Here is a 13,284-nt window from a genome sequence, read left to right as displayed (position 1 = left end):
TGGAGTACCGATTTTGAGATTTGGCTAGGAACTGGTCATTAGAGATGTGGCAAGAGCAGTTTCAGTTGAGTGCAGTGAGTGTAAGCCAGATTCAGTAGGGTCTAGGATGGACTTCCTCTCCTACAACTCCAGACAGTAATTGTAAATAGCACATTCAATGACCTTTAAAGGTGAAAGGGAGATGGGCGGCACTTGGAGATACAAGTGGAGTTGAGTGGGATTTTGAAGTTGGGAGAGCCTAAAGTATGATTGTATTGTGATGTGAAAGAGCTGGGGTGGGGTGGGGTGAGGAGAGAGAAGTTAAGGAAGAGTAAGGGTGCAGAGGAGAGAGGGCACAAGGCAGATTAAGATATGGAATTGAGTCACTGTGACATGACTCAATAAGGGGTTAGTGGAAGAAAGCAGATGAGAAATTTTTGCATCTGTGATGTGGGAGGGGAGAATGAAAGGCAAGCTGAGGGGAGGAGGAAGGTTGATTTCTCTTGAAATAAATCCTTATGATTCTATTCAGAGAAAAGTTAGAGGAGGAAGAAGGGAGGGTATGAGAAGTGAGTCAAAGGTGGCTGGGATTGTGGGGCCTGGGATTCAGTTAAATTGGAGAAGTAGAGTTCTTTAGCTAGAAAGATGGCAGAACTAAGAGGAAAGTATGAATTTGTAAGGGAGAAACTCAGGCTGGCCACAGGATTTCCATCAGACCTCTCACAGTAGGAGCAGAGGAAATGTGGCTGTGAGCCCAGGGATGAGGAATGGGCAAACTAGATCTCATGATGGGAGAGTGAGGTTAAAGGAGTCAAAGATATAAGAGTGAGGAATGGACAGATTCAACAACCATCTTGGTGGAAGAAAGTTATTTAAAGAAAAGTAGGCAGTCTGTCATCTTCATATTGCAATCTGAAACGCTAATCCTGCAAACTTTAAGTGTTGTGCAGATTTACTCATATGAACATATGCATAAGAGTTTGCAGGATGAGATACAAGAAGATATGAAGGAAATGAAAACAGTAGGAGGAGTCAAGGTGTTTGGGGGGCAAAGGTTATAAAAACTATGGGTTAGCTAAGTAGTACTACACAGGTCTTACTATTCTTTCTTTTTGAATTGCCACTATTTTGAAGTAATTTTTAATCCTTGCTTATTGCCAGTGTGTATTTGTGTTTTAATTGCATACTTCAAGTAATCATTTTTAGCCCATGCCTATTAAACATTGTCTGTTTGTATTCATTTATCTCAATAATTCTTGACTCATTTTAACCAGTGACTATTTAAAATTTCTTTTTAATACTTTTACTGTTTCCTTTTTTCCCATCCATCCCTGTTGGTTTTGGTGGAACTCTAAGGGGGTCATAAAGTTCTGCCTGTTTAAAATGCAACAGGATTAGGGCCCACATTTGTATTTATCAGTGATTTATGTAATTAGGATTATGGAACAAGCAGAGCATGTCCTGTCCTTGCAGTTATCCATCCCAATGTTTTTGCTCACTAAGGACTTCATTTCACAAGACCACTATTTCAGAGACTCTCATGAGCCTCTTGGACCTTGCATCTACCTGGCTTGTATCTAATTCAGAGTTGAAATCCCAAAACCTATTGCTGTAGGTTGTATATACCTGTCACTTCTCCTTAAAACAAATTCAGAATCTGACCCTTTGGGGGGAGGGGGGGAATTCATGCAAAATAACTTCTTTACGTACCCTGATACTGCTCTGAAGTAGGACCTTATTGATGACTTCAACAAACTAGCCGGTCAGGGAGCTCTTTAACTACCCTCCATCCACTGTCCAGTGTTTAATATTGTTCCTAAGTAAGGGATTTTTTTAATAATCATTTTAGACCTTACAGGCAAATGACTTGGGCCAAGAGCTCTGATTCAGAAGCCATGCAACTATGGGTCAGGGTTTTGGGAAAGAGTAGAAGAGACTACCCTGTGCTTGCACAGCTGTTGATTACTGCATTATTTAACCCAATGGTTCTCAAATTTGTTTAATCAGGCTCCCCTCTCCTTTCTTTGTCTGTAGTTTTTATGCCCCCTCCCACAAGTACATATATTGCCACCCAGCTCTGAAGGCTGGGCTGTGCCAGCAGCAGCACAGAAATAAGGTTGGCAATATGAAAAGTGATGGATTGGAGGGGAAGAGGTGAGCCCAAGCCTGGGCTGCCTCCCTGTGAGGGAAGAGGGGTGCAGGGGAGGGAAAGGCAAGCCCAGTCTCCAGCATCTACTTTTATCCCTGCCACCGGGTTGTGCATGACCCTTTTGCAGGAGCCCCAGCTACCCAAAAAAAAGCTTATGCCTCCCTTGACACATTCCTGCACCTCCCAAAGGCATGCTCCATAGTTTATTGGGTAAAATCAGCAGTTCTTAGATACAGGTGCTATTCATCCTTCTGATGTCCTTCTTTGCTGAATTAAAAAGGTTTATTTTAGTTCATGGTTTTCTTTAAAAGAACACTGAAGAGTGGCTGACAGACTTAAAATTAAACCTATCAGTTTAGTTTTGCATGTGTGTGCGTGAGCACAGGCACCAGCCAAGTCTACATCACAAGGTTTTGTGAGCATAACTGTTGGTAAGAGATGTGAAAAAGCCAGAAGCCACCTAGCCAACATAGTTCTCCTGGCAAAACTCCCAGTGTAAATGCAGCTATGCAAACAGTACCTCTGTTATCATAAATAACATAATTCATTCAGGGATGTGACGTTACTGTGCTGGCAGGAAAAATCCCTTCTGTGGGGATATGCCGCATCTACATTTGTAATGTAGACAAGGCCTCTATCCGCAATACCTCTTAGAGAAGGTTTCTTAAATTTCAGTATGCTTCCTGTTTCCAAGAATGGAGCAAGTATGCATAGTGTAGTGATAGCACAGTGTTTCCCCTATTTAACATAATATATTCTCTTCAATTATGGATTATTTGAAAAACCTCAATCTTCTTTACTGGCAACTAAATTTGCTATCCGTGACAGTCCTGGGTTTGGAGAATTAGATTTCCCATTCCTTCCAATAAATAAAATCAAAAGGGAACATTTTAGTTCTATAAAATGTTCCCATTTTCTAACAAGTTAAATGGTTCTGTTTCCCTCAAAGGAGGTCTGCGATGATCCTCCCAATTTTTTTTTTAATAGACCTGTCACCCATGAAGGCCTCCTTCTGAGGAGGGAGGGAGACTGCTTGGATCAGCTATACCTCCCGCACCCTGGCACCCCCCTCCCACCCCAAACACACTTCAGGAGCTACTGGTGATGTGTAGCTCAGCATGTCAGAGGGTTGTGATATGTGAGATCCACTGGTGGCTCCTATTTTTGCTTGTGGGGATACTTTGTCACAGCCTCTTCTTTTCCGCCTTTAACTGGGCTCTCCGAGTGTGAGAACAAAAGGAATGGAGGGGCTGGAAAATGTGCTACAGCTCTTCTGATGCCTTTAGGGAGCTGCAGCTGGGTTCATAGGAGTCTCCTGCAGCTTTGGATCCTGTGTGGTAGAGAAGAGGGTCTGTTGAGGTGTGGGATGGTGATCACTCTCTGGCCTCTGAGGTGCAGAAGCAGCAATAAACACAGCTTACCAGTCATTGTGCGGTAGCTGTTTGACCCACATCCAACAGAAGGCAGATTTCTGCCAAGAAATGGACAGGGCTTGAAAAGTGTGTGTGTGTGATAGATATAGATATAGATCTATGGGTTTTGTTTTAAGCAAACAGACTGGGTTTCATTCTCAACTGCTTTGTTAGCATATTTAAACATTGACATTAGAGCCATTCTTAATGTTCTTTAGGGCAACTTAACATCTTTTTAACAAAAAAACATTAGTGGGTTTCTAACAAGGATGGAAAGTCTTGTGTAATGATTTAACATAAACACTTAATCTTTGCCAACACTTGTTATAATCCCAAGCAAAGACGAATATTGCACAATAAGATGGTAGAACTCTCCTAGTGCAAGTTTGCCTAATTAGGTGAAACTTGATCCTCTATCTTGTTCCTGTCACAGCCCTGGCCTGTCTTCTTTCATTAGAACATCTTATCACTGCTTGTCATTACTTGTATTAATATGCCAGTAGACTAAAGGGACATCCATTTAAGCAGATTCTCAGTGTAGCAGCTGGTTCATAGAAACTATTTTAGACTTCAGCAATACATCACCTATTTAAATACTTCTTTATTTTATGTTCACTGTTTACTGCTCTGCACATGAAGAATATTTTAAGAATGGTTCTTCAAAGTATTATAAACAAGTCAAAAGAAAAATCTTGGCTACCAGAAAAGATTGGACTGAAGCCTGAAAGTAAGAAAATGGACAAAGTAATTAAAAAAAAGGTGGGATTATATTATAGTATTTGCTCTGAAACTAAACTTTAATTTGTAACCATGTTTTACAAAGACTAACCATGAAAGTTTATGATGGCTCAAAGCTTATAAGTGGGTGGGATTTATTCCTTTGATTTTTAGGAGCTTACATTTGCCTGATAACAGCCCTCTCCTATGTGAATAGCCTAAAAATAGCAGTTCTGAGTTCACTTTGAAGTTTAAAAAGTAGTCAGCTAAATTTAAGTGCTCAGAACAAAACAGATGTCTTATATTCTGCTTTCAACTAAAATTTAGCTATAGTGTTTTTGTAATGCTCTAGCAGAGTTGTTATCCAGTGATTTGCAACTCACCCGAGGAGTATGAGAAGGAAGGGTCTGTCTTCAGACAGTCTCTTGACTTCTAAGGGATCTTTGGTTTCACTTTTTTTAAATACTTCTCAAGCTGGTAAACAATATATTGAAGATCAAGGGCTTGTTACAGTCTTAAAACAGCCTACCAAACCACTTATTTTTTTTAACAAGTTTCTAAGCTGTCAACTTCCCTTATGTCAGTGCTTGATAATAAAGAAAATGGTCTAGAATGTCTGTCTACTTGCAGCAGGGTCTGTGCTTATACATTTTAAAGAAGTTGCTGCTTGCTTGGAGCATGTAAGTGTTCAAATTCAACAAGGCAGTCCTGAAGGTATGGTAGAATGAGAGGTATAGTACCTTTAATAAAAACTATTACTTTGTATATAACTTTTTTTTGTGGGTCAGTCTTATGAATAAGGAGGGAAACATTAAATGTACTAGTAGCCTTGCATATCTTGTCAGACAGCTATTTGCCATGAAGTCCATACAATTTAATTTCCTGAGTCACAGTACATGGTCAGTCACTTCTGGAAATTAGTGGGAGTTGTGGGACCTTTCAGTGATCATTCACAAAGCCAGACATGGGACTGTAGCAAACAGCACTTCTTCACTGTCCCAAACCTTGCCTAAAATACCTCAAACTACAGAGGAGGGTAAGAAGTCTGTTAAAGGATGATGCTATTCATGCAAACTTTTGAAGATTGTGCCTCCTTTCAGAAAAAACAATTAGTTGCCTCCATTCTCCCTCTTCAGTCCTGCTGTGTTAAAATCCTACCCAAAATGCATGGTCATTCAAAGCTGACTACAGTATTGAAGATCCCAAACATTCAAAAATCATGAATTAGGCCTTTTAAAATATATATAATTTTGGGTTTAAGTGGCTTAAAATCACTTAAAAAAAATTTCATCTGGGTTCTTGAGTCTTCACCATGATGGCTAGAAACTTGCTTTATCTAAAAGGAAAGCTGAGATTCTCATGCAGTCAAGTGATTCCTGAAGTTGCAGCTTTAAGTAAATGAACAAATTTTATGTAACTCATGAACCAGTGATCTATCCTCATCCTCCTTAAACCTTCTGTCTTCAACCATGCTCTTCCTGAAATCTTGTCCATCCTTGGCTTTTGTGACTGTCCTATCCTGGTTCTCCTGCTTCTCATAAACGCTTGTTAAGCATGTCCCACATCCTCCCTTGCCCCCCTCCACCAGCCATCTGTGGACAATTCACGGAGCTCTGTTAGGGTGCTGAGGGGAAAAGGGGACCAATCTTTGGGTAATCTCATCCATAAGCACAGATTCAACTATCGTCTCTGACACACTAATTTAAGACTAGTCTCCTTCTATCCAAACTAAAATCTTAGCCTGTCCCTGACTTCTCTTTGTGGATGGCTAGCCATTAGTTCAAATTCAACATGGTTAAGAAAGAGCTCCTAACTTGGAGTGTCCTGTGAACCCCATATTCCTTATTTTTATAGAATCATGATCTTACCTTACAAGGCATGCTTTATATGTATTGGGGAAAGGTTTTGATCAGCTGAAAGTCTTCTCTATCCATATGTATATCATTAATACATATGAAGTTTTGACAGTTGTGTTGTATGGTGGTCACTAAAACATGCTTTAAGTTGGGGAATCAGCCAGATATTAGCCCCCCAGAGACAACAGCAAGGACACCATGCCAAACAACCTATCAACAGCCCTTGTCCAGCAAGGGAGCTACAATTCAGTGGCTCACCTAGATGAGGCCACCCCAGGGGAACTGCTCAACCTTGCCTAGAGACTCAGTAATTCCCACCAGACATGTCAGGACTTGTGTGTTCCCCAAGCACATGGGACTTAGAACAGGGTATGCTTGTCCTGTTTTATACCCTTCACCCACCTACGCTGCAAGCAACAAGGACGTTCTGAAGACTCCAACTGAAGGGCCTGGCCCAGATTTCAAGGGTGAACAGCAATATCCAGTGGGGTGAGAAACTGCTTAGTCTAGTTGCCCGTTCTCATAGGGTTGAGAGTTTAGACTGCGTGCTTTTTTATTTCTTTTGGTAACTAACTCAGGCAAAAAGTCAGTCACTTAATTTATTTTTTGTAATCAATAAACTTGTTTTACTGTTTCTTTACCAGTAAGTTTGTATGAAGTGTGTGGCAAATCTGCTCAGGTTTTGCAAAGGTTGGTGTATATCCACTTTCCACTGATGAAGTGGTGAACCAATTATTAAATCTGCATTGCTTGTCTTGAACAGCTCAAGACTGTATTCCTGAGATGCAAGACTGGCAGCTGTGGGATTGGGCTGGTGCCTTTCCCTGTCATTCATGAGTGGCTCTTGGAGCATTCATAAAATATAACTGAGTGTGGGACTCCACATGCGGTTGTGCTGAGTTATAACAGTTCATGGAGGGGTTTGCTGCTGGTCACTAGCAAGGCATTGTGAGAACTGTCTCTCGCTCTCCCTCCCTCCAGCCTGGGCTAAGGGGACACAGCGGTCCCACAGACTCCAGCTGAACACCAGGGATCCCATCACCCTTCTCCCCCTCTCCCCCTCTTTCTCAGTCACAGGTCCATTCTATATTACAAAGTTAGGTCAACGTAAGCTGCCTTGCATTGACCTAGTTGTGCATATTTCTACACTTAAATCTGTTTTCCACTGGTGTAAGTGTCCCGTTTACAGTGGTACAATAACACCCTCTCCCTTAGCTGCATTGAGCTGTAGTTGATATGCTGAGGTCAATGCAGCATAAGTGTAGATGTTGCATTACTTAGGTCAACCCTAACAATTCTCCAGTAGCTATCCCACAATTCCGGTCACTGACTGCTCTGGTCACAATTGTGAACTCCACTGCCAGGGGTCACACAGACCAGAAGGCCTCCTACCACTCCCACCCATGTCCTTTAAATACCTTTTTTCCTGATTGTCCAGCTAGTCAAGTACACCTAGCAGCTTTCCTTTGTGTGCAACTGCCGCATTGACCATGCTGACTACATGCTTCATATGTGCTCCAGCGTGGAGCAGACAAGAGATATTTGATCTCCTGGCCCTGTGGGGAGAAGAGGCTGTCCAAGGACAGCTGTGGACTTAGTGTAGAAATTGCCATGGGGGATGCACAAGAAGGCTACGAGAGGGACTAGCAGCAGTGCTGCATAAAAGTGAAAGAAATGCATCAGGTTATCAGACTAGTGAGGCCAACAATTCATCCCATTGCTGAACCACAGACCTACTGCTTTTACAAAGAGGTGTATGTTCTCCTTGCTAGAGAGCCCACCACCATGGATCCCTCCAAGGAGTTGAAGTCGTGGGCCCATCACATGAAGGGTGAGGAGGATGATGGGTGATGTAACCAGGGGTTCAGCTAAGCCACAAGCCAGGACCTGTGCCATAAATATAAAGGGAAGGGTAAACACCTCTTAATCCCTCCTGGCCAGAGGAAAAACCCTTTCACCTGTAAAGGGGTAAGAAGCTAGGATAACCTCGCTGGCACCTGACCAAAATGATCAATGAGGAGACAAGATACTTTCAAAAGCTGGGAGGAGGGAGAAAAACAAAGGGTCTGGGTCTATCTGTGTGGTGCTTTTGCCAGGGACAGAACAGGAATGGAATCTTAGAACTTAGTAAGTAATCTAGCTAGATATGCGTTAGATTATGGTTTCTTTAAATGGCTGAGAAATTAAGCTGTTCTGAATAGAATGGATATTCCTGTCTTTTTGTAACTTAAGTTTTTGCCTAGAGGGATTCTCTGTTTTTGAATCTAATTATCCTGTAAGGTATTTACCATCCTGATTTTAGAGGTGATTCTTTTTTTACTTCTATTAAAATCCTTCTTTTCAGAAACTGAATGCTTTTTCATTGTTCAAGATCCAAGGATTTGGGTCTGTAGTCACCTATGCAAATTGGTGAGGATTTTTAGCAAACCTTCCCCAGGAAGTGGAGTGCAAGAGTTGGGAGGATTTTGGGGGGAAAGACATTTCCAAACAACGCTTTCCTAATAAATAAACCCAGATAAACGTTTGGAAGTCCAAGGGCAAAGGGTAAAATAGTTTGTACCTTGGGGAAGTTTTAACCTAAGCTGGTAGAAGTAAGCTTAGGAGGTTTTCATGCAGGTCCCCACATCTGTACCCTAGAGTTCAGAGTGGGGAGGGAACCTTCTCAACCTGTTTGAGACTACACTCAGTCCAGTCAAGCATGGGCAAGTCCCATGCAGGAGGATGGATCCTCAGGTAAGTGTACATTCATTTCTTGTTACAAGTGATGGGGGGGGCCCAGCTTAACAGGACACAGTTATTGACTTTTCATTAATTTACTTTTACTAAAGAGGTAGTGTTGTCTGCTTTTCACTCCTTAGAGGTTTGGGAGGGCACATGAGGCAGTTTATGTACACAGGAATGTCCCTTGAATCCTGCTGAGATCTTAATGAAACTTTCATGGAGGTACTCTGTAATCCTCTTCTGAAGGGTTTTTAGGGATGGCAGCCTTATTTCTTCCTCCAGTGTCGAACACACAGCCATATCAGTCAACAGTAATTTCAGGAGGCACCTTTGCATACACAGGCAAGTAGCATTCAGGTCTAGTTGGCTTTGGGACACCAGCAGCAACTGTGTTCTCTCTGCCTTTGTTACCCTCAAGAGTGATATCAGCTACAATCACTGCTCTCTGTGGAAAATGGTGCCAGTATTCAGTGCCATTGCCCTTTACTCAGTTTCATGCAACTGAACAATTCCCTCGTCATTTTCCCTCATCCCAGGCAGGCCACGTTCACCAGGGCTGGTGCTGTGAGCACTTCTGTGCACACGCATTCTGAAGCAAAAATGCTGATAAGCATGTCTTTTTAAACTTTAGGGGAGCAAGGGAAGGGAGTTCTGAATCTTAATTTTTTGCTTTCTGTTGTGACTGTACTGACCATGGTACCTCCTGTGTTTCATCTGCGGTTGCTGTGGCCTTGAGGGGTTCTCCCTTCACATGTGTGGAATGACTAAACCAGATAAGAGGACTTGGAATGATATGTTCAGTGAGTTTCTGCAAGCCAGTGCTGCATGAGACTGAGCAAAGTGCCTGGAGGGTGAACATTGCAGATGGCCTGGAGAAGGAAAGAGTGGAGAAGAGAGTCCCAGCAGGAAAAGGAGGGGGAGATGCATCTGGACATAATGGGGCTTCTCCAGCAGCAAACACAGATGCTGCTGACTCTTGTGGACCTACAGGTTCAACAATCACCAGCTCACTTCTCTTTGCACTCCACGGAGAACTCCATTACAGCATCTCCCATCAGCATCCACATGGTGTCAGGGCTGCATCCCTACCACTCCACCCTGGGGGACGTTAAGGACAACCATAGCTTCATGTACACCAGAGATCTCAAATTCAAATCACCACAAGGGCCACATCACTGTAACCTTTTCATACAAAGATACAAAAGCCTGCCCCTGGCCCTGTCCCAACTCCACCCCTTCCACGAGGCCCTGCCCCTAGCCCTTTCTCTTCATCTTCTCCCCTGAGTGCACTGCGTCCCCACTCCTCCCCCTCCCTCCTAGAAAGTCCTGCCAAACAGCTGTTTGGCAGCAGGAAGCACTTGGAGGTAGGTGGAGGAGCAGGGGCATGGCACACTTGAGGGGTGGGCAGGGGGGTGAGGGGAGCATGGCTGCTGGTGGAGTTTATGCCTATGATGGGCCCCCAGGAAATAACTCCACGGGCCGCATGTGGCCTGCATGTTTGAGACCCCTGATGTACACTGACCTGTGAAAGCCACGGTTGCTGTATTTGTAGGTAAAATGGATGTGAACATGCTCTCCCCTTGTTAAGTTCTGTTCCATTCTTAAGTTTTTAATGTATTTGCTCTTACATTGTACACTTTTTACACTAGTCTTATTATTGAATAAAATTCTATTTGGAAAATAATTCACCTTTATTAGTTCACAACATATGCTGCAGAGTGCCTAGCAGTTCAAAAAGCACCCACTTGTTACTATACAGTGTGACACAACTCATAGGATCAGTGACTGTTTAATCATGAATATACAGTAAGCACAACAAAGTTTTTAATAGGTGCATTGAAGGTGTTATATTTATAGATGTACACCAAGCACCACACAATTCATAACAGGGCCCCAAAACAGCAGTGCCAGGTAGAGCACAGTACACACAAACCACATTATTGTGGCTCACTGTCAAAGTGCTCTTTCAAAGCCTCCCTGAGTTGTATAGCTCCACATTGAACTCTTCTAATAGCCCTTTTGTCTGACTGGTCAAACTCAGCAGACACTATTCCACCTCTGCCCTGCACCCTGGCAGCAACTCTTCTTTTCCCCCCCCACCTTGCTTCACAAATATTATGCAGAACACAGTAGGCAGCTATAACCATTGCAGTTTTTCCCCCATTGAGATCCAATCTTGAGTAAACACCAGCATCCCTCAGTCTACTAAAAAGTGCATTCAATTTTCATTCTGTACTTTCTCAGCCAGTAGTTAAACCCTTTCCTTGGTGCTGTCAAGGAGGCTGCTGTATAGCTTCATGAACAAGGGGTAGGCTGGGTCACCCAGGATCACTCTTGGCATTTCAGCATCACCAATGGTAATGCAATTTTTGGGAAAGTCAGTCCTTGCTTGTAGCTTTCTGAAGAGTTCTGTGCTCTTAAAGAAGAGTGTCATGCACCTTCCCTGCCCACCCAACACTGATGTCAGTGAAGTGTCCCCAGTGATCCACCAATGTGTGCATAACCATAGAAAAGTAGCCCTTTCTGTGGATGTACTCTGCCAAGGTGGCCTGATGTCAAAATAAGGATATGCATGCTGTCTGTTGCTGCACCACAGTTCTGGAAGTCTGTTTCTGCAAATCCATCCACTATGTCATGCACATTGCTGAGTCATAGTCCTGCATAGCAGGAGATGATTAATGACTGCACACTTGCATGACAGTGACAGTGGCCCTACAGTGAATTTATCTGCTAAAAAAATTCTCTCTAACTGGTAGCCATTTGGCATTACAGATATTTTCAGTGCATTCACCATTCACTTCTGCAGTGTTATCGCGGTTCATTTTTGGTGTCCTTGCAATTAAAAGGTTGGGGCAAGCTTGGCTCACAGATCCAGGAATGTGGCCTTGCACATCCAAAAGTTCTGCGGCTGCTGTTTGTCTTCACTTTCAAGTCCTTTATGATGTATCCCTACCCTAGCTATCCTTTCCTCATTTACTATTGAAATGTCAGTTTTTCCTCATCAGTTGGCAAATGATGCCTGCCTGCCTACAAAGCCCACTAATTAAATTTTCTCACAGACATCTTCATGCTTTTCTCCCTTGCTGTCCCTTATGCTTTAGGATCTTCCCATGAACATAAGAATGGTCTGACCCAGTAGGACCAAAGGTGTACTTAGCCCAGTATCCTGTCTGCCGACAGTGGCCAGTGCCAGGTGCCGCAGAGGGCATTAACAGAACAGGTAATCAAGTGATCCATCCCCTGTCGCTCATTCCCAGGTTCTGGCAAACAGAGGATAGGGACACTATTCCTGCCCATCCTGGCTAATAGGTCCATCAATGACTATCCTCCATGAATTTATCTAGTTCTTTTTTTTGAATCCTGTTATGGTCTTGGCCTTCACAACATCCTCTGGCAAGGAGTTCCACAGGCTGGCTGTGTGAAGAAATACTTCCTTTTTATTTGTGTTAAACCTGCTGACTATTTCATTTGGTGACCCCTAGTTCTTGTGTTAGGAGAAGGAGTAAATATTTCCTTATCTACTTGCTCTACACCAGTCATGATTTTATAGACCTCTATCATATCTCCCCTTAGCCATCTGTTTTCCAAGCTGAAAAGTCCCAGTCTTATTAATCTCTCCTCATATGAAAACTGTTCCATACCCGTAATTATTTTTGTTGCCCTTTTCTGAACCTTTTCCAGTATATCTTTTTTTTTGAGATGGGGCAACCACATCTGCACACATTATTCAAGATGTGGGTGTACAAAGGATTTATATAGAGGCAACATGATATTTTCTGTCCTGTTATCTATACTTTTCTTAATTATTGCCACCATTCTGTTTGTTTTGACTGCTGCTGGACACTGAGTGGATGTTTTCAGAGAACTATCCACAATGACTCAAAGATCTTTCTTGAGTGGTAACAGCTAATTTATACATCATTTTATATGTATAGTTGGGATTATGCTTTCCAATGTGCATAGCTTTTTATTTATCAGCATTATATTTTATCTGCCATTTTGTTGCCCAGTCACCCAGCTTTGAGAGATCCTTTTGTACCTCTTTGCAGTTTACCAGGGTCTTAACTATTTTTAGTAATTTTGTATCATCTGCAAATTTTGCCACCTCACTGTTTGTTCCTTTTTCCAGATCATTTATCTACCTCATCTGTTTAGCTACATCCATCTCCTTGAAATCCTTCCTTAAAACTCCTTTGCTGTGATGCCTCTAAAAAACACTTGATAATGGATGCTGGTGTACTGAGACCACTGCCTATCCTGCTGACCCATTATTGTCTCACTGTTTCCTTGTACTCCAAGTCTGTCGGTAGCCATTGGTCTCTCTCATTTTATATTTAGACTGTATGTTCTTTGGGGCGGGTACCATACCTCTCCAATGCATCATCATGGATCTACAGCCTATCCTGAAGGACGACCCATCACTCTCACAGATCTTGGGAGACAGGCCAGT

General features: G+C 42.7%; 1 protein-coding gene across 5 annotated transcripts in view; it reads left to right on the top strand.

Annotated features, from left to right (window-relative positions):
- The window catches only part of PPP1R13B (protein phosphatase 1 regulatory subunit 13B), a 144,480-nt gene that overhangs the window by 22,504 nt on the left and 108,692 nt on the right, over positions 1-13,284 (top strand). The window contains exon 1 of one of the 5 annotated variants that reach the window (XM_037901022.2): positions 4,159-4,299. The exons of 3 other annotated variants lie outside the window; for them this stretch is intronic. In XM_037901022.2, the coding sequence (XP_037756950.2) occupies positions 4,174-4,299 (126 nt within the window). In that variant the 5' untranslated portion in view covers positions 4,159-4,173. Of the gene's footprint in view, positions 1-4,158; positions 4,300-13,284 lie in introns of those variants that run through there. One more of the 5 variants, XM_037901023.2, reaches the window with a different exon arrangement.

This window comes from Chelonia mydas, chromosome 6, assembly GCF_015237465.2.
Source record: "Chelonia mydas isolate rCheMyd1 chromosome 6, rCheMyd1.pri.v2, whole genome shotgun sequence".
Lineage (NCBI taxonomy): Eukaryota > Metazoa > Chordata > Testudines > Cheloniidae > Chelonia > Chelonia mydas.
This window is presented reverse-complemented; position numbering and strand designations above follow the sequence as displayed.